Below are 23,918 nucleotides of genomic sequence, written 5' to 3' on the forward strand. Positions count from 1 at the left end.
ATGTGAAATGCAAAAATTGCTAATTGTGTACTGACTACCCACTGTTGCTGTAATATTTGACCTGCTTTTTTTTTAGTGTGTGTGTGTTCTTTTTATTTTGCAGTAAGAGAAATTTTATGGAAATGAAGCACTCAGATTAATACAAATTAATTAGTCTGGCAAAGGCCATCAGCTTTGCATTTCCCTGAAGCACAGCCTTTTGATCCAAGTTTTGCAATGAGCACAGAAGAGATATGAGAAATCATTATGTTGCAGAGGTAAACTGATTCTCAGAGAGCATCCAGGCCATATTGCCATGCTGCAGAGATCCTTTCCAGGCTGTTTTGGGATGTATCTAGGCCAGGTCTGCTCAGGTTAGTCTCCCTCTGCCCAGAATAATGCCATTGCTCTAAAAATACAGCCTGCTTTCTGTAGGCTTCAACAGGTAATGAAGTCTGAAGCCTTTCTTCCTGTTAAACTCACCTAGAAAGTAGAAACAAAAAGATGTATAATAGCGTAGGGAGATGTTCTTTCATCTCTGGAGACACAGACTCAAACAGAACATGAAGCTGGTTCAGATGTCTTGAAAGGATAAATTAAGTAACTTTTTTGGAGGAGAAAATATTATGGGAGCCCACGAGAATAAGTTATGAAGCTGTTATAGCAGAACGGAGAACCAGTGTGTTAACATCTGTCCAGAGCAGATAACAAGAGGAAAGAAAAAGAAAGAAGTTACTTTGAATACGAGTAAAGAGGTGTTTATATCCTTTTCTGATTTGTTTCTAAGAAAAGCTGCCTCAAACTGTGGGTCACACCATGACTTTCTGCAGGAAATTTTCCCAGAAGGACAGAGTTAGGTGATCAGCTCATGGGAGGATGTGAGCGGAACAGCAAGCACAAATGTTGCTGTGTCCTTTCTGACAAGTTCTGAAGCTCTAAATTCATTTTGTTTCGCAGCTCAGAAGTGCTGACCAGTGTCCTGCTCCAGAGCCTGCAGCAGAAGGGGCTGGGGAATTGACCCCTGCACTGAGCTGTGTCGATGCAGGACCCGGCTCTGGGGCTGTGTGGGGCTCTTGTGGTGCAAAGTTTACAGCTGAATTTAAGACAGTGAGGTAAACCCCCCCAGTAAAAAACTTTGGGTGCTTTCTATACAATGCATAATACTGCAACAACATCCTAAAGGCAAGAAAAGACTTGGGAGGACTGGCCCTCACTGAAAGGACAAGGAAAAAAGTGAAAGTTTCAACAGCAGTGATAAGGAAAAGGCAGCAAGTCACTGATTTGGGATAGATGGGAAGGGATAAGCTTTCTTTTAGGAAAAATGCAGGCAGATTTACATCACTAAACAGGTATGAATCAACAGAAAGGACAAAATTAACCACCCAAAAGGTATTGGCAAAAAAATTCTTTGAACAAGGGTTGCAGAAATCTTATATTTTATAAAAAAAGCCAAGCTTCAACTGAAAAATGAGACTATTCAGTTAAAAAGTAATTTCTGAGAAGGAACGTTTCATTTATTTTAATAGATATTTTTTTATTTCAAGTAGTGAATTAATCTCGTGTTCTTTGAGCCTTTCTTCCTTCCTCATCTTCATGTGGGAATATTAAAATATTGAAAAAGATAAGAAAATAGTTATCTTTTTCTTTAAAATTTATTTAAGCTTGGGTTTTGTCTGATTGAAAGCTGATAACCCTAGTTTCTCAATGTGTCATATCTCTGTCCAAAACACTGAAAGGAAAGTATAAAAGTAAATTTTTTTCATTTTGAGAAAGAAGTGTCTTTTTGTGATGAAATCTGTATGCACCTGAACATGCTCCAAAGTTCAGAAGGTTTAACTGAATGAGCAATTGCTTTTCTGTTTTTCCTTTGTTTCCTAGATACCTAGCAGGGGTTGCATCTCTTGTAGTAGGCTGAAAATTATTTCTGATGAGAACAATTATATAAATGTCATGAAAAAGATGTTATCAGTTTGTGATTTTTTTTTATTTTTTTTTTTTTTACTTACAGAGTTTCAGAATTATCTTTTTTTTGGGGGGTGGGGAGGGGTGGGGAGGGTTGGTACTAGATTATTAAAGATAAGAACAGACCTTAGAGACAGTATCCTGGATACAGTGCTTCACTATAGCTGAGATGCCTCCACTCACTAGCTTTGCAACTTCAAGCCAAAGTGGAGCCAAAGACAGGAGGAAAGGTTACATGTGAGCTGTGACCAAGCAGAGAGCGCTTCAGTAATACACACCAGATTACATTTTGCACTGGTAATAAGAGCTATTCTTCAGGAACACCTTGGACTGCCAGTGATTTATTTTCTACACGGTCTGCGTCTTACCGGGAGTGATGCTTGACTCACAAGGTCACCGAGACGTGCACTGCAGCACCAGGACCTTTGGACACCCAGCCTGAGAGGCATAAGTAATCTTATTGATAAATACCTTTCCAACCCTCACCTTCTGCACAGTAGCCCATGCATCCTTGAGTGGGCTGCAGGAGGTACACAAAGAACTCCCCGCAGTTCCTGACGGCGATGGGTATCCGAAACAAGCAGCAGTCCCTGGTGCCCCCAAAAAGGACCTGCCAGGTGGCACAGGCTGTGAGCCTCTTGCTCTCTCCAGGGACTGGCAGGGATTCAGACTTCAGAGACAGCCACACCGGAGCTTGTGTCCCACATTTGTTCATCTGAGGATGGACACAAAAGAAACCGTTTGCAGCAAGTGCCGTAAGACTCCGTGGAGAATCACTAAAACCCAGGAATTTGAGTGTGGTGAACCTGGAGGGTCAGTGAAAAGGATGTGTAGGTGGGGATGAAAATGTCTTGCTCGGTTTAGAGAGGTGACTTTACGCTGATAAAAGTCTCAAAGAACAAAATAACTGGATTCCAAAGTATTTTCCTCTGGTGTTGGTTGGTTTGTATGAAAAAGATGAAAGCGTGTAAACAGGCCAGATCCCTTCCCTGGGGAGCACCTTTGGGCCACATCAGCTGGCTGGACACATCCATGCTTCATCTGTGGCAGAGGAAAGCAAAAGCTGACAGAGCATGAGGGACAAGAAGGTGTTAGGACCATCCTGAAGCACCAGGTGATGCTCAGAGTATCAAACCCCATCACCTGCCTCCAAAACAGCTACAGTTTCACCTGCCATGGTCCTGGCAGCTCCTGCCCTACCCTTCCAGCAGGTACTGGACACATATTTGGGGCCTGAACCTCTAACTCATTCTTGAAGAGAGACACATATGCAGGATGTACAAAACATGTATGCAGCATATGCACGACTTAATAATTTATCTGTTTTGTTTTTACTTTCAGGCTTTTATCTATTACCAAATTCCCTGAATACCCTGAACACAGGAAATCCCAAAGCAGAAGGAGTCGGTCCTAAGTTGTTTAAGACTGATTTCCCTCTCCCAACTTACAGAGGAGATGTTCAGGCATCTCAGATTTGAGCTGCCCTCTGTACCTGCTCTTTCCACTGACTAAAGGAACATGATTCTCCAAGGCTGTCTTTAATTTAAGTACCTCAGTGAGGAGATTAGGTATAATCAGAGCCTTATTAAATATACAAAGCCAATTACAATGGTGACTCGTTATTCTGCACCATTACCTAGCATTTGCCAATATGCAAAGCACAGAGGTATTTGAGCTAAAGTTTGAAAAGTATTACCAAATACTGACAATAATTTAAGTGTCAGACATCAGTTCTATTCAGCAGAGCGTGACTGCTGCAGTCATTTTGCATTTCTTCAACCAGAGATAGTGAACCATCTCTACCGGTCTGAATGGGGGAACAACTTGAATTGTTTGGCTATAAATCAAATTGAAAAAAACAACCCCAAACAAAAACAACCCCACAATTTTTTCCCTTTGGTCCAGGTTTGCTGCTTCACTTTTAAGATCAAAAGTTGTTTGTGACAGCAGAGGAAGTGGTGAAAGTCAAAGGATAAATTTAAAGTCATGCACCAGTGCCCTCCCGCAGTTTGAGTTGTACCTGGGAGTCAGATGAGCCAGGAAGCAGGGTCAGGGGACTAGGGGTGCACACCCACAAAATGAAGGCTATTTGAAGAAAATCAAGCTTATGGCATGACACAGTCTGATTTCCATTTGGAACTAATTATTTTCAGGCTTCTAAAAACAAGGACTCCAGAGAGACGCCACTGAAATTGCCCAAAATTTTTTTCCCCTGAAATGTGGCAGCAGCTGAGCAGAGAGGCTGACCCTGCCCTCTTGTTTGGTGTCCTGGTGTTCTTGCAGAAGGCACTGGAGCTCACACAATGCAGCTGGTCCCTGGGGAGGAGCAACATGCTGGCATTGTGCTGACAAAGGAGAAGAGGGGATCAACAGGGAAATGCTTTTAGGTGGAATTTTAGGGCAATCCCTTCCCTTCCTTTCCTTAAAAGTCACACCTTTTAAGAGATTTGTTCTATTTATTTATTTAGAGCTTTAAGGGACAGAAGTCTTCTCTGAGATGGGAAATATACAGATGACAGGAATTTGTTGCATACTGACGAACTTTTGACCTAGAGTGTGAGATCTGGTGATGTAGCATGTTTCCAAGGCACGTTTATGAGCATAAACTTGTAATGAACGGACCCAGGAGAATGGAAAAAACAACATCCAGTGTAAATGTATGGGAGCAGAGAGAAGGATGGGAACTGGAGCTCAGTGGTCTCTGCTTCATACTCTTCTTGATGAGATATTTACACCTGGAATTTCCTCTGACACAAGGAAACTGAAAACTGCAGTGCCTTTGCATGTGTGAGTAAAGACTGCAGGATTGAAACATTATTTTTGAAAAAATTACACTAAAATGCAGGGTATTACTGAGTGCACCTTGATGGTGTTTTGATCCACACAAGACAGGAAAAATTAGAGTTGTGGGTAGCAGAGCAGCAGGGATAAGTGAGTGCTGGAGCTCAATAGGTGTGCACAAGCTCACAGAGCCTTGAAGGAAATGGTTTGGAAAGGAGACACAGCAGAGCTCACCCATCCCTCCCGTGGCAGTCCTGTGCTTCCACTGATGCCATGGCTGCACTGGAACTCACTGTCTGAAGAGGAGGAGAAGGGATGCTGGCACCACAGATGCCATGGGAAGCATTCCCAGTGCTGTTAACATTCCTGCAAAAGGCTGTTGCCACCGGCTACTGATATTTTGCTGCTGAATAGTGATTTTCATCACTTTGAGGTGACTCGATCTCCTGAAAATACCGTGTGTCAAGACACATTTGCATCTGTGTCTCAACAGACTGAAAAAATACTCTTAGGATTTTCTGTAACAGACCTTTTACTGCTGAAAATAAGCTAATGTGTCCATCTGATGCTGCCTTTACCAATGTCACTGGAGCCAACACGTCAGTGCTGAGCCATTGTGAGTGTGACTGTTGGGCTGCCTCTGGCCAGGCACAGGCAGTGCCTCAGTTTCTCTGCTTGCTGCCTGACCTTGGGCAAATAAATCACTTACTCTCTGTGTACCTCGCTTCCTTATCTGTCAACCAGGGGTGGAGGTGGCTGAGATGGTAACAGCACTTCCCTGCCTTGAAGCAGTGCTGGGAAGATAATTCATTAGTGAGATACCCACCTATCTGCTGTGCTGTGGGCCATGTAGATAAATAGACAGATGTGAGTTCATTCTGGCTGTGAAAAAGGACAAAAAGTGTTCCACACGTAAAAGTGGGTCTGTAGCCCTTGTTAACACAGAGAGGAAAAAAAACAAAACGCCGAAATAAGAGGAGGGTGATTTTCTTGCTCTGTATTTATCCTCTCCACAAGTCTGTGAGCTATTTCAGTGCTCGAGAAAGTGTGGATTAGCATCACTGACGTCAGCCCCAGCACTGTGTGCAGGCTTCCTGATAACCCCCCGCTGGGATCGTCGGCACCCTGGATTTGTCCTGGCAAATCCTGCGCCGAAATCCCACGAGCGAGATAGTTGGTTGTGTAATGTGCACAAATTACAAGCAGTAGCCAACCCTCCTGAGGGATTTTGCACCCAGGAAAAGTCAGACTGTGAGACAGAAAGTTATTGTAATAAGCTATAATGCAGTATTACAGGCTGGCCAGGGAAGAATTTTGTTATAAATCAGGTATTTCTGATTTCCTGGCAGCTCTGCGGCATACATGAATTGATTTTCTTCTACAAGCTGCATTCTGTCCGTCTGAGTCAGGCAAGTTGCCCCACAACAAGCCAAAAGAATTTGCTGCATGAGACCTCTGTGAATTAAAAGACAGTTAAAAATACAAAGTCTTGGAGAAGAGGTTTCAAAGAGCCAAAGTTTTTGAGTCCCAGCTGTGGCATAATTAGCATTAAATTTTGTAGCTGTCATATGGCAAAGTAACCAGAAAATTAAATACAGAGGTAGTAAATGATTGGCATTTAGGATAGATCATTTATCTGCAACACCTACAGCCACTGATGCTCTAAGGATCCTGTAAAGCTGTGGGAATCTCACACCATAATTCAGCATTTCCAAAAGGAAGAAGAATTACACAGCTGCCTTCACAGAGGAGCAAACTCCATGAGTTTAGGAATCCAGTGACACAGCTTGCACAAAGGAGAACTTCTCTAACACAAAAGGGAGATTTTAGGCTGTTGCCAGGTTTCTTCAGTATCCCTGCATACTTCATCCAATTATTGTTAAGTGGTGTTTTTAATCTTCAAAGCATTTTGTAAACCTTACCTAATTAATTTTCACAACACCTCTATGTGGCAGGTAAGCATTCATTAAGTATTTTTGATTCATAATTAGCCACCAGCTAGTCATTTAAATACTCCAGTTTAGCAAACCTAAATAAAAAAAAAAAATAAAATTTGTTCCCTCTTTGCCGAAAAGAGGAGACAAACCATTATTGTTTAATCCAATGATGTCTCCTTCCATTAGGCTGGAGTTTGGAGTATCAACAAGTTTGATTGATTGAACACTACGGTTCTTCGTAATTGCACAAAGAAATCAAGCTTGATTGTTCTCGTCACTGGGGGATTGCTGAAATTATGCTGTTAAAAATAAGTAGCACCATATGTGAGAAATGCATTGTTTTAGTTGGATGGAGATGGAAGGCTTTTTGGTGTGCTGCTGGTTGGCAGTTAAAGCATTGTGAGTTTGCATCTGTTATCCACTCAAAACTTTACTTCGCCTTACTTTTTTTGAATTTCTTTGCAGTAAGTAAAAGTAAATAAAATTTTTTATTTCAATCTGGGCCTGAACTTCACAGTTTACGTCAGGAATATCTGTAGTAGCAATTAAACTGGTGCCTTGTGTTTTCTTTTAAGCACATGCCTCTGAACAATAGAGGCTGCAATTGTAATTTCTACAGAAGGCTTTTTGTATGTATGAAAAACAAACAAGGAAAACAAAGCCTCTTAATACCTACCATTATGATTTGGAATATTCAGAAATGTGTGTGAGAACGAAAATTATGGATGAAATAATACCTTGAAAGTGTCACTTGCTTTTAAATTCTTAGAACAATTGCAAAGCAAAGTAGGGTTGGATTCAGAGCAAAGCAAAAATTGAAACAAAATACTAAATTAATAGTATGCAGCTGAGATGTGTTTCTATTGTGAGCATAAAATGCTCTACAACAGGTTAAAAAGGAGGGAATTAAACTGAGTATGGGAAAAATAAACCTTCTCCTTCTCCAGGGGCTGAAATATTAAGCATCATAGGCAGGTTAGATTTGAAGTGCTTTAACATGACCTTGTTTTATACACCAAAGATTACCATTTAGGCCTATATTTGATCCTATATCAGAGTAAATTTGTGTTGTTGAAAATGCAACCGTTAAGAAAATTCCAGCCCTTACTGCATGACACGTCCTTCTGTTTGCACTTGTACAGTTGTACATGTATTCAGAGCATATACAGATTTGGAGATGGTTTTGCAGATTTAGAGGATCAAATTTCTGAAGAAAGGTACTGGAAGTAATATTGATACACCATCATAGGCAGGTATTACTGGGCATTTCCCAAACAGAGCGTTGTAACCATAACTAACCTGTAGGAAAGCTTGTTACAGAATTGTGAGTGCCAAAAATTACAGTCACGGGACTGGCTCGTGGGGAAGAAATGACTCTAGAAGTCTTATACAATCCATGTCTGAATCCAGAAGGCCCTGAACCAAGGCTTACTGGGGATTGTTAATGTGCAAAGGTGAAATTATTCCCCCATTCCTGCCATTCCCTCTAGAAAAACTCATTCAGCTGCTGGTGAGGACAAGCACCTGGGACCAGTGGACCACCACGGTAAGGCAAGAGGTGACTGAAGGTTTCTGCCCTGCCTGTCAGCAGGACTGCAGGAAATGCAGTCAACCAAAGGACTGCCTTAAGACTGGGAGGAAACCCAGAGTAAAGCAATGGCTGCTCTGAAAGGTTGAACTTGAGCTGACAGGATCTGGTGCTGAGCCTGAATGTTTTTGCCACCCCAGCAGTGGGTGTGCAGTGGTTTTTGTTAACAGCGATGCAACATTTGCATTAATCTCTCCACTCAAGAAATATGGTACCAGGAATCCTCTGTTTCAGAGCACAAGTGTTTGATAGTGGCAGTTTTTCCAGCAGTGATTCTGTTTTTAATCCCTTTCTTTTTAGCTTATTATTTACTGCGTGCAATTGACTACTCAAAGCTGAAAATATGAGCATTGTTTGAGAAGGCTGACTCATGTGTGTGGTATCAGGAGTATCATTGCTGGCTCCAGAATCAATTACTCTTTGCATAATCAAGTTCTTAATTGACATTTTTTCCTTAAAATTGCAGAGTATGACTCATGCTTTTTTACCCCCATGTAAATGAGGGGAAGGAGTGCATTTGAAACCCTATTTCTGGCTTTGCTGTGAGTGTGGTGTGGCATTTGCATTTGCTTTACAGGCAGCAGTGTGCACTGCTCTGCTGTAATCCACAGACTGTGAAGCAGATCTTCAAAAACATTGGTGTGTTAGATTCTGTCACATTTCTTTTCAGTGTTTATGCCTCTCACGGGGCTTGCCCATATGTACATGTATACAGATGTATGCATATACCCTATATAATTTTAATTCAGAAGCTGAAATTTCTGTAATTGATGTATGTTTTTCCCATACTAGCTGTTAATGAAATACTCCTCTGTATTTTTAATGGATTCTCTGTTGAGCTTTAATTTTTCTATCACTTTTCTTCTTCCTCTGAAGGTCATTTTACTACTAGGTCTGGCCATGTCTGTGCATTCTTTCTTGCTGCTTAGAACACTGCCTTAATCTTAGTAAAAGCTTCCCTATGCTTTCTTCCTTTAATGTTTTTTAGCCTTTCACAGAGAATTGGGCAGTTCTTGAAGAACAAACTGTTGTTTGTGGTCTGTAGGCAGCAGCCTCAATACCTGGGGATCCACAATTTACAAGTTTGTGTTGCTTTTCTACTAGGGTATGGTTATAGATGGGGAAGTGGCTGTGGCCAAGAGAGCATGCCCAGGATCTGGTAATTGCTGTGCCTCCTCTGGGAGAACAGGGGGAAAGGCAAGGAAGAAATAGAGGGAGGAAGGTCAGGATCATTCGTTACCCTCCCCACCTCCCTGAGAAATTCAGCAGGCAAAGCCTAAGTTGGAAAGCTGTTTCAATCAAAACCATTTCGCCACTGGAGGAATAATGTATGTACAGCAGTTGGATTCAAGGGGTAGAGAGTTCAGGAATACAATTAACATTTTCACTTTCTTTGACACAGAAGCTTTTGCGTTTTTCTTCTGTCCTTTTCCCCTTTGTTTCTCACTTTTTTATAAAATTAGCGGATGACAAGCGGTTCTTTAATAGTTGTTACTCATTTTTCATTGTGAAGTTTGCTGTGGCTCTTAGCTGTGACAAGGCTGTAGTCTGGGGCTCTCACATCTTTATAGAACCTGGTTCTCCTCTCTGTTGAATATAATACTTCTTATGGCTATGAAAGTACATGCTGACAGGGCCACATTTTTGCTGTGGAGAGTTTTTTATGGCAAGATTGAGAACAAAGGCATTGAGAGCCTGTCTGGAGGAGTCAGCTACCCCTGCCCAGGACCCACAGCCTGTTCTGGGTGCTCACCTCTCGTGTGTCTCCCCAGCAGATGCCACTTGTCCTCCTGAAACTCTCTCCCACACTGGGCAGGACCTTTAAATTTCCATTAGGATTTAAATCTCTTCTAAGCTCAATTGGGTGACAAAAGCCATTACTTACTAGCACTTTGAATTAAGAAGTTAATCTTATCCATCGATAAGCAGCTGATTGTATCAGGCCAGTATCAACAGGGTATCACCAGGCATATATTTTACAAGATGCTGGAGTAATGTACTTTTTGATTCTCCACCCAAATTGTCAGGCTTTATTTGGTCTCTTTTCTCTTCTGTCTGTTCAGGGCTTTGTCTTTGACTTGTTTAATTAAAATCAGTTCACTCCAGCCAGACTGGAATGTCCAATAATAACTGCTTATTAAGGAGTGAAAGCTGTGCAGTTATTAATTTAAATTATTTTGTTCCAGAGGTTTTGCTCAAATTAAATGGAAAACCAAATTAAACAATGATTTAATTAAGTAGAAGAGATAGAATATAGAGGCAGATTTAGAAGGTGAAGATCTAAAAGAAGCACATTCTTCCAGTTGTGACATCTAACAGATGTAATCCTTCATCAGCATGGCAAAGCAGAGATTTACTGTCATTCAGAGGATAATGAAGAAACCAATGGCAAGCATTATGTTACAAGATAAGAAACTAAATTAATGAATATAGCTCCACAAACTTGAATAAAAAACTCAAGAGAAGAGATTAAAAGAAACAAAGCATGTATTGTTGAAAAGAAATCTGATACAGTCAAGCATTGCCGCAAGCTCAAAACTTTTGAAATAAAATGACAAAATAAATAATATTATAGAACATATATAGACTTATAGAGCAATTTGTAAAAATTGCATAATGCATTGGTATATTCATGGATGACCTGCCATGAAATTAATATTTCAGTATTAATCCTGCCAATTTATTCATGTTAATTGGATTTATGGTCTGTGTATGCAGCGAGTTAGAAATCCCACAGAAGTAACAGCTCTCTCTAAACATTTCATTAAATGTTAGATTATTAAGATATACTTGTATTGTGATGAGCTCACAGGTCCCTTTTGAATGGATATAAATCATATTTTGATAATTTTGAGAGGGTTCTCCAGCTTGGGTAGAATCATCTGATACCAAACTTCCCAGCACTCTAGTTTGAATATTAAATTTTTAAAGTAATTTAGGGTAATTAGTTTATTATTTTCAGGATAATGTTGTTTAAGTATGTGTTTGAAATTATTCTAACCTCCTGCAGCTCAGCTGTCTGAGGTGGCAATGACTTTAGTTGGGGGCTCAAGTTGATCTGGCAACAATGATTGCAAGTTAAATGTTATTGTCATAAATATTAAACACACATAAACCCAGATAATTATTGGTTTGTCTCTTTTAGAGAGTAATCTTATGTGGTGGAGGGTTTTTGGCTCTAGAAATCCATTAGCATATTAACAAGACTAAAGAATGCAAGAAATGTTAATAGCAGAAAAAGACCCAAATTCAGCTTTTCTTTCTGTATCACTACAGATCTCTTTCAATAATCACCTTTTCTGAGTTTATCCCTTTTGATTTTGTGAGAAGAACATATTCCCAACTCACAATAAATTATGTGGGGAAAGAGCCAGGTCTCAGAATCCATTCTTAAAGCAACAGAGTTGCTTGGAAAAAAGTACAGCTTCCAGTGACATATATGGATTAATAAATATCTCCCTCTAGAGCTGATAAACACCTGGTTTTATATTTGAATATTGCCTAGTCCATTTGAATATTGCTTAGGGCACAGGGATCCCAGTCTCTGACTAATGCCCTTGGATATGACAGTGCTGCTACTGTTGTTGGTTTTGTTGTTGTATTGTTGTTGTTGTTATCATTGTCATTATTATCACTGTTATCATCATTAGAGCGGTTTTCCCACTCCCATTCATTCACTGCAGTCTGCTGGCTATGAGAGTATAGAGATGGAAGGAGAGGAAAACTACACCAGAGGGTCGATTCACGTTCCCCGGGGTTAGTGCTCAAGTTTTACTGACTTCGATGCACCTGGTTGGCATCTCTGCGGGCCTGCCGTGGATCAGGAAGCGGTACCATGCTGGTGGCAGGGAGTGGTCACACACCAGCTCCTCAATTGCTGTTCTCTGCAGCTCCAGGGAGTCAAACCTGGTGCTCCGGTGGGGATTGCGGAGGATCCGGTGTCCGTCCGGTGAGCACTCGGGAGCTGGACAGGGCAGTGTTAAACAGGTTAATTCAACTGGGTACTGTAAACAGGTGCTTAAAGAGGGCTATGTCCTTTTATGTTTAGATTCAGTTCAGGATTGAGCTAATTTTCAAGGCAAACGCCAGGAAAAGATCAAATTCAGAATCAAATATATAGAATTGTAAGGTTGGTAACATAAATGTTTTAGTTGTCTAGATTTTCATCATATCTGAATCGAGACCAGAAACCTTACCCTTTTAACATGATTTCAGCCTACCTTTAGTGATTAACAGAGCCACTTCTCCTCAGAAAATGAGTAATGTTTTGAGGTTCCAAGGCCCTGTGACCTTTGAAAATATATGCGGGTTTAATTTTAATTTAATTTTTAATTTAGTTTACTATATGCATGAGCATTTTAATCATTATATAAATTGATGCTTAAGCATAAAAGTGCACTTCACATACTTTTAAATACATTTTTAGAAGAATGAGAACAAGAAATGCTAAAAAGGGGAAAAATAAATGGTGTAAAAATAACAGTACAGGGTTTTTAGAAATCAGCTCAAGTTAGGCTTGCAAATATTCAAGCCATAGGTCAGGCTCACTTGAAGCATAAAACCAAATACATCAGAGCTTCTGTGTGTGCATCTCAAAGTCTGAACCAAACTTGCTGCCCCTTGGCATGTGTTTGTTTACTCACTTGCCCTGTTTATTTTCATACAACTCTTTATTTTTTACAGAATATTCGGTTCTTTACTTATCACCTAATAAAAAGAAGCCTTGCAATAATTCTTTTAGAAGTTTAAAGAGCTGATCATGTAGAAAAAAGGGCCTTTCTGTGGTTATCTGAGCCATTTCTTGATGAGGCCAAGCCTGTTTTCACTGTGTCAGCAGTGCTAGAGGGTCACAGGAGGAGACTGAGGTGGAGCTGCTCTGCATCAGCAACAGAAGGCTCAGCTAATTTCTTGCTGCAGTAATCTTTAATTGCTAATGATGATGTAAGAGGCAGAGGCCAAGTCACAGGAACTGCACAACCTGGCAGTGAGCAAACCCCCTTTTCATTGTAAATAGGGTTTATTTATGTGACAGCGTTGACAGAGAATAAGACCCCTCCCCACAGCATAATTTTTCAAATGTCACTTTGCAGATTGTGACTCTGCTTTAATATTATGCCAGTGGCACTCTGAAACACATTTATCATTTTTATTTTATTGACAAGATACTCAGAAGGTCAAAGTCAATCCATTTATGGTACTATTTTTAAAGATTATTTTGATTGTGCCAAAGGCAAGGCAATGGTATACAAGACGAATGGGGACAAAATGTAGCGTAACAGAGCCTTTATTGCAATTTTCAGGGAACTAAACTGTCAAAGCCATTGCAATTCCAATGCAAAATTCAGCTGAATTAATACAATTGCCTTTTTAAATAAAAAAGAAGTGCCCTAAGCTTTTCTTTTCTATAGGTAAGAGCCATTTTAGAGAGGGAACACTTGGAAATATTGCACCTCTAAAAAAATCTAGAATCTGATTATCTTCCTCAGAAGTCCTTTCTGGGGACCGTGTGGAGACTGTCCTTTGCTAATTCCAACCCAAGGGAAGAAGTGACATTTCAGCAGACCAACTATTTTACACAAATGAAAAGTTTACCCAAACTTAAAAACCCTTAAAAAAAAAGTAGACCCTCACTGCCCCCTTCAATATCACTCAGTGCTTTGGGAGTGTTAATGGGAACAGAATCTTGGCTCGTGATGCTTTTTGCTTGCCTGAGTTATCTCCTTTCTGAAAAAAAGACAAAGGAGTCTGAAAGCCAACAGCTCTTTGTACAGTATTGCCACAGAAATCCTGCAAAAACATTGTAATATAATTAATTGTGTTCACTTTATCAATACTAATAATCATAATAATATCAAATAGTGCCTTTAAATGTAATTAATAGCCTTCTGCTCAATACGTATTAGTTATAATCCAAATTCGCACCACACGTTGTGTTCTTACCAGTGATTAACTACCCTGTCTAAACAATGCAAATATATTAGACTCTGACACAGGGATAATTATTTTTCATCCTTCACACAGTTTTGTTTGCAGTTGTTCAGAAAATGCTGTTTCTCTTATTAGCCGAACACTGCACATGGGACTGGCAAAGGGCAGGGAGGGACTTGGAGGAGCACACAGGACAGGCATGCAAGGTCTCTAAGGAGAGGGGCGTTCACCTGTTAAATTTAGCAGAATTTGGGACTAGAGCCATGTGTTCACTCCCTAAGGAATATACATATGAAGCCCTGGCTCAAGCAGCCACCACCTCTAAAGGCCCATTTTACCCTCTATTAGCTGTCAGAGCGTGTTAATATACCTCTGACTGGGTTTAGTTATGCTTGGAGGCTGTCATCCAGGAGGCAGCAAGGCAAATTGATCCGCTGTCAGCTCCCTTGGAGTCAGCCTGACGGATTTTGTTCCCTCCCTGGTGCAGATCAGACCGGAGCTCACGGAGTCGATGGCGTTGTGAAAGCTCACCCAGGTTTTGCAGAACGTCGTGAGCAGAACAACCCCTCAATTACTGAGGTTTCCTTGTTAAGCAGTGCTTATTATGGCCCTATGACAGAATGATTGTAAACTTTAACATGCAAATTGCAGGCCATGGTACAAGTTAATTACCACTGGCTTTCCCGCAGAAATAAATGAATCGCTGTAATCAGACTACGTTATAAAAATGTTATTTAAAAACAACAAGAGGACACAGCTGAGCCCTGTTGGTTGTTCACCTGAGAGATTCCCACCTGTACCTTACGGTGGCTGCAGCTTCACTAATCAGAGGAAGCCTTCCTGTGCATTTTTAATTCATGACAAAGTCAGGTACAGGTGTCAAGCTTGTGTAGAGTGATGAAGTGCTCAGTATACCAATCATCCCCCCTGTTTCAGGGAAGAATAAAAGTCCACATTCATGTCTTGTATGGAGTCACTGCTACTCTGTGGTATGCAGACTAGGTTGTCTTTAAAAGGGCATATTAATTTCTTTACGTAAGAGAAACTTATAAATTTAATTGAATCCAGCTCTATTCCTATAATTGTATTAAAAAGGCTTATGAAACAAATGATGGCTTTTCAGGGAACTGGTCATTATGACCATTCATATTTCCTTCAGGAAGGAATTAAATTGTGCAGTGAGATTCTGTGGCTCTCAGTCCAGAGCTATTGGAATTAAATGCTGGTGCTTTAGTCTCCTGCTAAGAACTGCTTCTTCAAACACCATCACCCTCAATAAAGGCAAGGAACTGTTACTTAAACAAAAGGATGTTGTGCTTTACTAGACTTAAAAACTTATTTCTTTTTAAAAAACATAGCAATTTTGCAGCAGCAACTTGTGGCAAAAAGGCACTGAGTAGCTCTTTTCTGACACAAAAAGCAAACAAATAATAATACCTGTTGCAGCTGCTAAGTAAAAATGGCATCTGAGTAACTCTGGTGACATGATAAAGCAAGTCCTGTGGGGAGAAGCCTGTCTCCATTGAAGCCCTAAGGAATCTTGCTGTTAATGCCTGGAGATTGAGATTCACACAAAGCCGATGTGTGGGAAATGAGGGGCAGCCTGTGGGCTTGCTGGGAAGAAGAGAGCCTCCTGCAAAAGGCAGAAGCATCCAGAACTACTCAAGGGAAAATGAGCAGGAAGTCTGAACTGTTGTTTCCTGCTGAAACACTGCTGTGGACATGGGGTTTGGCTCTCAGCTAAAGGAAACACTGATGTGACCACAGCTGGAGGGGGATATATGTGTCAGCACATTCTGGGAGCAGCAGCCAGGAAGCCCACTCTTGGTGTGCTGATTGATGTTGCATCAGGTGGCACTGAGGCTCCATCAGCAACCAGCCAAACAAGAGTCCTGAAAGGTGTTCTTAGGGCATTGCTCTGGGATGCCCCCAGCGCAGACCCACACGTTTGACACCTCAAACATCTGCTGGCTGCAGCTCATTTCAAGCAGGTTGGTAGCTGGATGGTCTGGAAGCAGCTGAGCCACCTGTACACTCTTGGGCAGAGGTGTTCGTGGAAAAGATGCTGCTGAGTGTTTGCTGAGAGTTTGTCAGCCCCGACTGATGCTCATGGCCATGGGAGGAAGGATCAGAAATATCAGGGAGAAACCCAGGAAAATTGGAGTGGCAGGCTGAAAAACTGGAAGGAAATAATTTGCTAGACCTTTACTTTTATTTCTACAGAGAAGTGAGTACAAGCGTGATAGAGCTTTACCTGTTGCTTTTGCTCCCAGTAAATATCAGTGGCCTATGTGGAAGAAGGTTTAAGAAGCTGTGAGATTTTGTTTGTTTGCCTTGAACAGCAGCTGCAAATCAAATAATATCAATAGGTGATGGCAGCTAGAGAACCCTGAAAGAAATAGAGTCCACAAGCCTGAGGTGCATGTTTGCTTTGGGCAAAGTGATGCCAGCCACGCAATATATCTAAAGGGCATTCTAAAGCCTTGTGAAATAACTGGCAGATCACAAAACAATTTTTGTGTGGAGGGTGAATGAAAACACAGTGACAGATCCAGGTAAAACTAACCAGCAGCACCATTTGGAGATGGGTTATAATTATTCTCTGATCAGTGTGAAGTGGGGCTGCCCAATAGCTTTCACGTGGCTCTGCTCTAAGGCAAAGCAGGGAGGTGCTGGGGAGATTGTAAGTATGACATTTGACAAGGTACATGTAGTGTGTATATGTAAGTATGCATATCTGTGTATTAATATATATATGTTTCAAATTATGTATAAGAGTACTCATATTTTTCACATTTGTTTGACATACAGTGAATTTTTGAAGTCCCTCCCTCCCTGGCAGATTTTCAAATTTCCACTTTTGGTTTCTTACAATCCATAGTGGAACAAAACGTTTCCCAGAGTGTTGACTATCTTTTCACAGGAAAATTATGGAAGATTTACATCTGGAAAAATCAATCCGAACTGCCCAGGCTGTTAAATCATAACTCCAATTAGTTGCAGGCAAAGGATGTGTTTGCTTTCCTCTCTTTCTGCTTTAGAGACAGAAGGAAACCTTTCAATCTCCAGCCACTTCCATGCCCAGGGGCTGCATTTCACTGATGCAGCAGAGCTCAGGTGAAAGCTCCTGAAGCTTTCAGCATGTCAGTGCCATCACTTCTCCATATTATGATTCACCATCCACTGAAGTAGAGTTTGGGTAGAAAAGGAAAGCAGATGTTGGGAAAGGGAAATTCTTTCCAAGGTCTTAATGGATGTGTTCAAAACAACAGTAGAAGCCAGTGATCTGACAGTTTTTTAAAATTCCTTTTGGTGGATGCAAGTTCCAGATGGACAATCATTTATTAATAGATAAGGCATTTGTAGCTAAGTAATACCTGACAGTTTATTAAAGTTGCCTTATTTCATGAATACTTACTAAGATTTTAATGCAACTATTCTGCCTGCTGATGACAAAAAATTTATTCCTAGCAATATTTAAAGGCAGAATTTTTTTGTGAATGTGACAGTGATCACTAAATAAGATGCTTGAACCATGTATGCTTCTCTCTGGTAGATAAAACATAATAATTTTATAAAAAAAGGCCTTGATAGCTAATAAATAAAACTATTTTCAGAGAATTCAGAAGTGGAAGAATCTCCTACTGAACTGAAATGATGAGAAAGCCCATTGTATAAACACCACATGCTCATAATAGCCAGGTCTTGAACAAGTCATAAAACATTCATAAGGTAAAATTAATAGAGATAAATGAACCATTGTGCAAAATGAATGTAATTATAGAAATATTGACCCAGGAAAAGTCTTTAGCACTTGCTGAAAAGAATAAGACATGTTTAAGACATGTTATTTGTACTGAATAACAGACAGAATTGAGAAGAAGGAAAACCAAGCCAAGCAGGAATATGGTTTTCTAGGATTCTACTGCTTAAGACTTCCCCTTAGAAGTTTTTAAAAATAAGCCTCTTCTTGTAACTCAAGGGCCTCAACAAGCAATTAAAGACTCTTTACTGTGTATGTCTTACAGAATAACCACTATTCTTTCAAGGCAGGCTTTAGACCGTTCCACTCTAGGGATCTGCTGTGTTTGGAAACAAAACACAAACTGTATACACCCTTCTGCAGTGCCTGAGTGTGGTCCAAGTACCAATGACAGTGGCAATGGTGTGGGAAGAGATCCCTTTCCTTATTCCCTAGGACCCAAGGATGCTCTGTACCATGCCTTTGGTATTTTGTACTTGTGGTGTATGGAACTGAAACTCTTACTAGAGTTTTCTCCCAACAGGCAGAATTAGTTAGTTTGTTGCCTAATATTTAGGGAATTCTGTTCTTCTGCACAAAGATAACAGCACAGAGCCCTGATGGAAAGTATAATTGGAACCTCCCCCCCTACAATCTGAAGGTGTTGTCTTTATGATGCATCTAAATTTCGTTTGTCTGGGAACAAGGTCACTTATCATCCTGGTCTTCTATGTAGTAAAGAAATATAGTATTGACAAACCAAAGGCCAATATGCAGTTCCAGAGCAAACATATATTTGTGCATGCTTGCCTCTCTTATCTTGGCTTGCATTTCTATTTTTAACTTGTGGTTTAGAAATGAGGAATTGATTAAGTGAAACTTTTCTTCTAGTCTTTGTATCCCCTGAATACTTTGCAGAACAATGAGCTGCATGTAGCTCATACAGGAGGATGTAGAGACAGGCAGACAAGCATTTTGCACAGGGCCAGAAGAGGTGTCAAGAGGGGCTGACAAAATAGGTGCAAATAAGGAGTCCCTGGGATAAGTGTGAGCAAAATATAAGGAACTTCTTCGTTCCTTAGCTTAGTGTGGAGTTTGGAACACTGTCACAGGAGATGGGATAGAAAGCACTCTCTTCAGTGCTCCATAAATAAAAATGATGAAGAAACCGAGTGTTTATTTTCAGGGACAATTCATGCATGGTCATCTGATGTGAACAAGCCAAGAAGTTTCCATGAGGAGTGTTGTCCTTTACAATATTTCAGTCTCTCAGGACTCACAATCTGTCATTTCTCATCAATGTGAAAGTTGCTCATGAGTAACATGGTGGACACAAGAGGGACAGCACAGATCATGTGGATAAAAAGCAGTGGGCAGCTGTACAGGACAGGTGAATGTGGTAGATACCCTGTTTTGTGAAATACAGACCCACCTATTGAATGTGCCACTTAGAAAAAACAACAAAGCCAAATTGTGTCATTAGCTCTATTATATTTTACCAAGTCTCCTCCTTGCTCATTCTGGCTTGGCTTCATGGCCAAGCAGGCTAAGAATCTGAATATAGAAATCACTTAATATTTCTGTGTCAGAACAGAATTAAAAAACTCATAAATTTCCTCAAGTTATCTCTGAGTTAATGATAATGCCTTTTAGGACTTCTGAGCAATCAATAAAAAGAAAATTATAAGTATTGTTATTGATTGGTCTGTTTTGCTCTCATCCCTCAGAATGAAAAAGTGAAACCAAATGAAAAGGTTCTTTCTTACCTCTCTAATCTCGGTTGTACATACAGTCACAAATGTACCTTTACTAAATAGCAGCAGCAAAAAAACCCCTCATATGTTTTGATTTTAGAACCCACTGGGCTCTATTCAGATGGAAATTTGATTTCCATGGCTTACCCCTCTGAGAGCTGGACCTGTTTCTATACCTCAAACACGACACAGGCTAATTACAATTTGCGAGCCACACATTTTTCCAGACTGCTCCCATGGCTAATTCTGAATTTTGGCCACATTTTCCTCCACTTCTTCAGTGTAATTCTGCGTATGGATGGTATTAAGCTGGGGAAAGTGTCACCACTAACTTGCTGTCAGTGCATCCAGGAAGCAGCAGAGACTGGAGAACAGCTAAGGGGACTCTGACTGCTTAGTGCTGCCAAATGCCAGATCCGTGCGTGTGTCCTGGGTGTGATTTAGTTCCTAATGTATTCAGGGTGACGAGGCAATTTTTCCTCCTATTGTTTTGTTATTATTCATGGCTATTATTCATTCCATTCACTGGCACAACAGTGGTTTCGGCAGCCGCACACTCTTCACGTGCTTAATAATGGGCTTTTCTGTCAGTGGTTTGACATTTAGGATGAATGGTTGGGTTTTCTCTTGCCTTTGGAGTAAGGCTTTATTCATTACTGCTCTGCAGTGATGCACATGGACATGCTCCACTTCCCAACTATTGCACAAACCTGCAAGGATCTTGCCTCCTTCCTACTAAAATTTAGGTCTTCATTGATCCTGTCCTTCATCCCCTCGTAGGCTGTGCACTCTTTGAAACTTGGAGAGAGTTGATACAAAACAGGTTCAGGCTCATAACAACTCCTGCTGTGGGTGCAAAAACCTCTTCTCATGTATTATAACACTTTGGATGGATTTAAAAAATACTGAAATAAAAGGTCATGAGCTAGAAATAGCCAGCAGCCTGCCTGGGCAGCGTGATAAGATAAAGCTGTGTACTCCCAACCATGGAAGTGCGACATTAAGCCTAATAGATTTCTAAAATCCAAATTTATCAGCAATCCTCACTGTTTGTTTCTTCAAAATTCGAAAGACACGGTTTCTGTACTTATAGTCATAATATCTTCAAATTTAAAATGCATCATTATCTCTCTCCTATAGGAACAGGATGGTCGCAGTTCCAGCCAGCAGTTTCCCTCGGCCATGGTAATATTCCAGGGGAATCTCAGACACCTGGTTGTGTGTCTAGCACCTGATAGAGATCTGCTGAAGCCTATTCATGCCATGTAAGAACATGGCTTTCGGTTCCTGTATACAAAACCTTCAGATAAATGCACTTGGTATTTTTATTTAGTGGAACTTTGTTCCCAACTCACTGTTCTAGCAAGCAGTTATTTTCCTTCTTGTTTAGGGTTGTCTCTGCTTTGGTTGCTCTCTTCTTATTTACCAGTAGTAGTGGAAGCATCCATAAAAATAGCAAGGCTTCAGGAACCTATAAGGCCTTCAGTTATCAGCTGCTTTTTGATGTAAAACAAAATTCAGCTCAGCTGGTATCAGCTGAGTCTTCATCACTTTACAACTGCTACCTGCACAACCTTTTAGGATGTACTTACTGTAAAAAGAAAAAAACATCTCCATAATTACATATGTGTAAAGCAAAATGCCTTTCTGTGACCATCTAGCTAGAGCTGCAGGTACAGATATGCGTGTTCACAGGGCACACAGGGGATTAGGGAGGCACAGGAATAAACAGGAGACAATTGTTGCCCCATATGGTGCATATTATAGGCAGATGTGTTTTGATCAGGATCAGCCGTGCAGAAGGTAAACCGACTGATTTTTTCTCATTTACACTGAATTAACTTTAATCACAGTGCAGGTTTGTATGTTTTAAAGCTTCTGGTCGCTTAAAAAATGTGCTGGGGAGATCTATGTCCTCAGAAGGGCTTCTGAGCCAGAAATGAGCTCCGTCCCTCAGTGGCTAGTCAGGCTGTGGGAGGGGTTCCCATACAGGGATGGGTTGGGATGGGATGGGATGTGGATTTCCTCCACCACGTGGAGGAAACGTGGTGCCAGTGCTTTTTAGAGGAGGTGCAGCACTGACACTTTCTAGTTCTTTAGAAAAAAAAAAGTAAAAGAAAATCAGATTTCCAGATGGAATATTTTCTCCTTAGACACTGGTAGTGCAGTACAGTTTCCTCTCACCAGATGAGATGAATCCTAGCAATTTTTTATTTCCATGGAACCATTTCCATGCTGAGCTTTCAATTCTACTTTTCCAACTCCTTCTTGCCTGATAACAGTGTCAGTATACTTTTCGATTATAAAATGAATTTGTACCTTTTATTGAAAAACATGATTTAGAAATTAACATTACTGAAGGAGGAAGCAACCAGATCTTAATTCTTTTGCTAGGGAATAATTCAACAGAAAATGTTATCTGTGTATCCTCATTCATAGGTAAAACAAGGTGATTACAGGCAGACATGCACTATTTCAGGGTTTCTTCCATCTTTCTGTTATCAAAGCCAAACTCAATTTTGCATTCTTAGTTGGTAATTGGCTAACAACTGTAATTTTCATCTTAAGAAAATAGACTAGAAACCAGTATTCAGAAAAACCCTACAATATGACAACTGATCAATTCTTCATTAGACTTGATATGTTCAGTTTATAACAGTCATTTAATTTGTAATTTGAGCTAAGAAAAAACAGTCGGCAAAAATCTAGTCAAGCAATTTCAGATTGGAAAGCCATAACACAAATTAGTGCACAAAGAAACAGCAGGCAATCAATTTATCATTTGCTACTTTATTCTTTAGCAATTTGCAGTCATTGCTGAGTTGGTTTTGAAAATTGTAAAATTTGATTATGAGAAACCTGGTGAATGTCAGGCTTTGGTCACTTCTGTGTTGTGCTTTATGAGTTGTTTTATGACAAAAGGACATAACCTTGAGCTGTGCCAGGCAAGGTTGAGGTTGGACATAGGAAAAGTTTATTCACTGAAAGGGTTGTTAAGCATTGGAATGAACTGCCCAGGGAGGTGGTGGACTCACCACAGCTGGAGATGTCCAGCAATTGACTGGATGTGGTACTGAGTGCCATGGTCTAATTGATAAGATGGTGACTGGTCAAAGTTTGGACTTGATAACTTTGGAGATCTTTTCCAATCTTAATGATTGTGTGATTCTATCCTAGGAGTTATTTAGAGAACAGAGGATTTGTATAGGTAGATCTGTCTGGCATCTGCCAAGCACACTAATAGCTAAAACTTAGCATGGAAGTCCTGGCAACTCTATTTCTGTTGTTGTTTTGTTTGGTTGGTTGGGTTTTTTTTCACTGTTAACCCAGTTCAGAGAAGGCTTAGTTACCACTAAAACTTCAAATGCCACTTTAAAAGAGTCCCTGTGGACCTACATCTCCAAATAGAGCATGAATCACTGTAGTCCCATGTGCAAGAGTGACTATTGCCCCTCCACCACTGTGTGGGTAGAATAGTAGAGCAATGTAATGATGTTTTTAACCTCTTGGTTTGCATAACATGCCTATCAGCCCATTAATAAAAAGAGGTTTGCCTGTGATAGACTGAGAAGTGGTGGTGCCACAAGCTGCTGTGCAGCCCCTACACCTGTTCACATTTATTAATAGGTGACCTTTTTTTATCCCTGATAATGTTCATCTTTCTGCATTTGGAAATGAGGATCCCATTAACCTTTTTTAGTCCTGAAGTTGAACTGAGTTGTATAAATATTGTTTGCAAGCAGTGGGTATGCTCGGAGAGGCACTGGATGTGTTCAGAGCAGAGTCCTAAGAATAGAACCAGCAAAAGAATAACAAAAAGCAAAAACACAGGTGAGAGGAGGGGGGTGACCAGAAGGCATCATCTGCTGGGGTTGAACTTCCTGGGCAGGTTTGGACCTCGCTGATTATCCTTGACTTGAAACCACGACTGCCATGTGCTGGGCCAATGGCCTGAGCACTTGGCTGTTCCATGGCAGATCCCCTCCCAATGAAACCACAATCTTTTTGTAATTTTGTTAACTGTTCACTATAAATAAGAATATGCCAACTTTGCCAGCTTCCAATGATGTTTTCCTTTCTTTAATTTTTCTTTGCACTGCTGCATATTCAATTCTGTTTTATAAAATGAATGATTTCATCAAGAGAACCTACAGATCTGATACCAAAATGTTCAGCTGTCTCATGATACTCCTGTGGAGTAGAAACCAGGGAAAGAGATATTAACATCAGTTTCTTTGCCCCAGCTC

At 40.5% G+C, this 23,918-nt stretch overlaps 1 protein-coding gene across 1 annotated transcript in view; it reads right to left on the minus strand.

The window, feature by feature from the left end:
- LOC126653040 (von Willebrand factor D and EGF domain-containing protein-like) overlaps positions 1–23,918 on the minus strand; it is a 169,745-nt gene that overhangs the window by 120,108 nt on the left and 25,719 nt on the right. Inside the window, exons 2-3 of the mRNA XM_050340516.1 lie at positions 12,027–12,211; positions 2,428–2,656 (exon numbers count right to left, since the gene is read on the minus strand). Coding sequence (XP_050196473.1) covers positions 2,428–2,656; positions 12,027–12,211 — 414 coding nt within the window. The remainder of the gene's footprint in view (positions 1–2,427; positions 2,657–12,026; positions 12,212–23,918) is intronic.

The sequence above is a fragment of the Myiozetetes cayanensis genome, unplaced genomic scaffold, assembly GCF_022539395.1.
Source record: "Myiozetetes cayanensis isolate MyiCay16 unplaced genomic scaffold, myiCay2020 scf9, whole genome shotgun sequence".
NCBI lineage: Eukaryota > Metazoa > Chordata > Aves > Passeriformes > Tyrannidae > Myiozetetes > Myiozetetes cayanensis.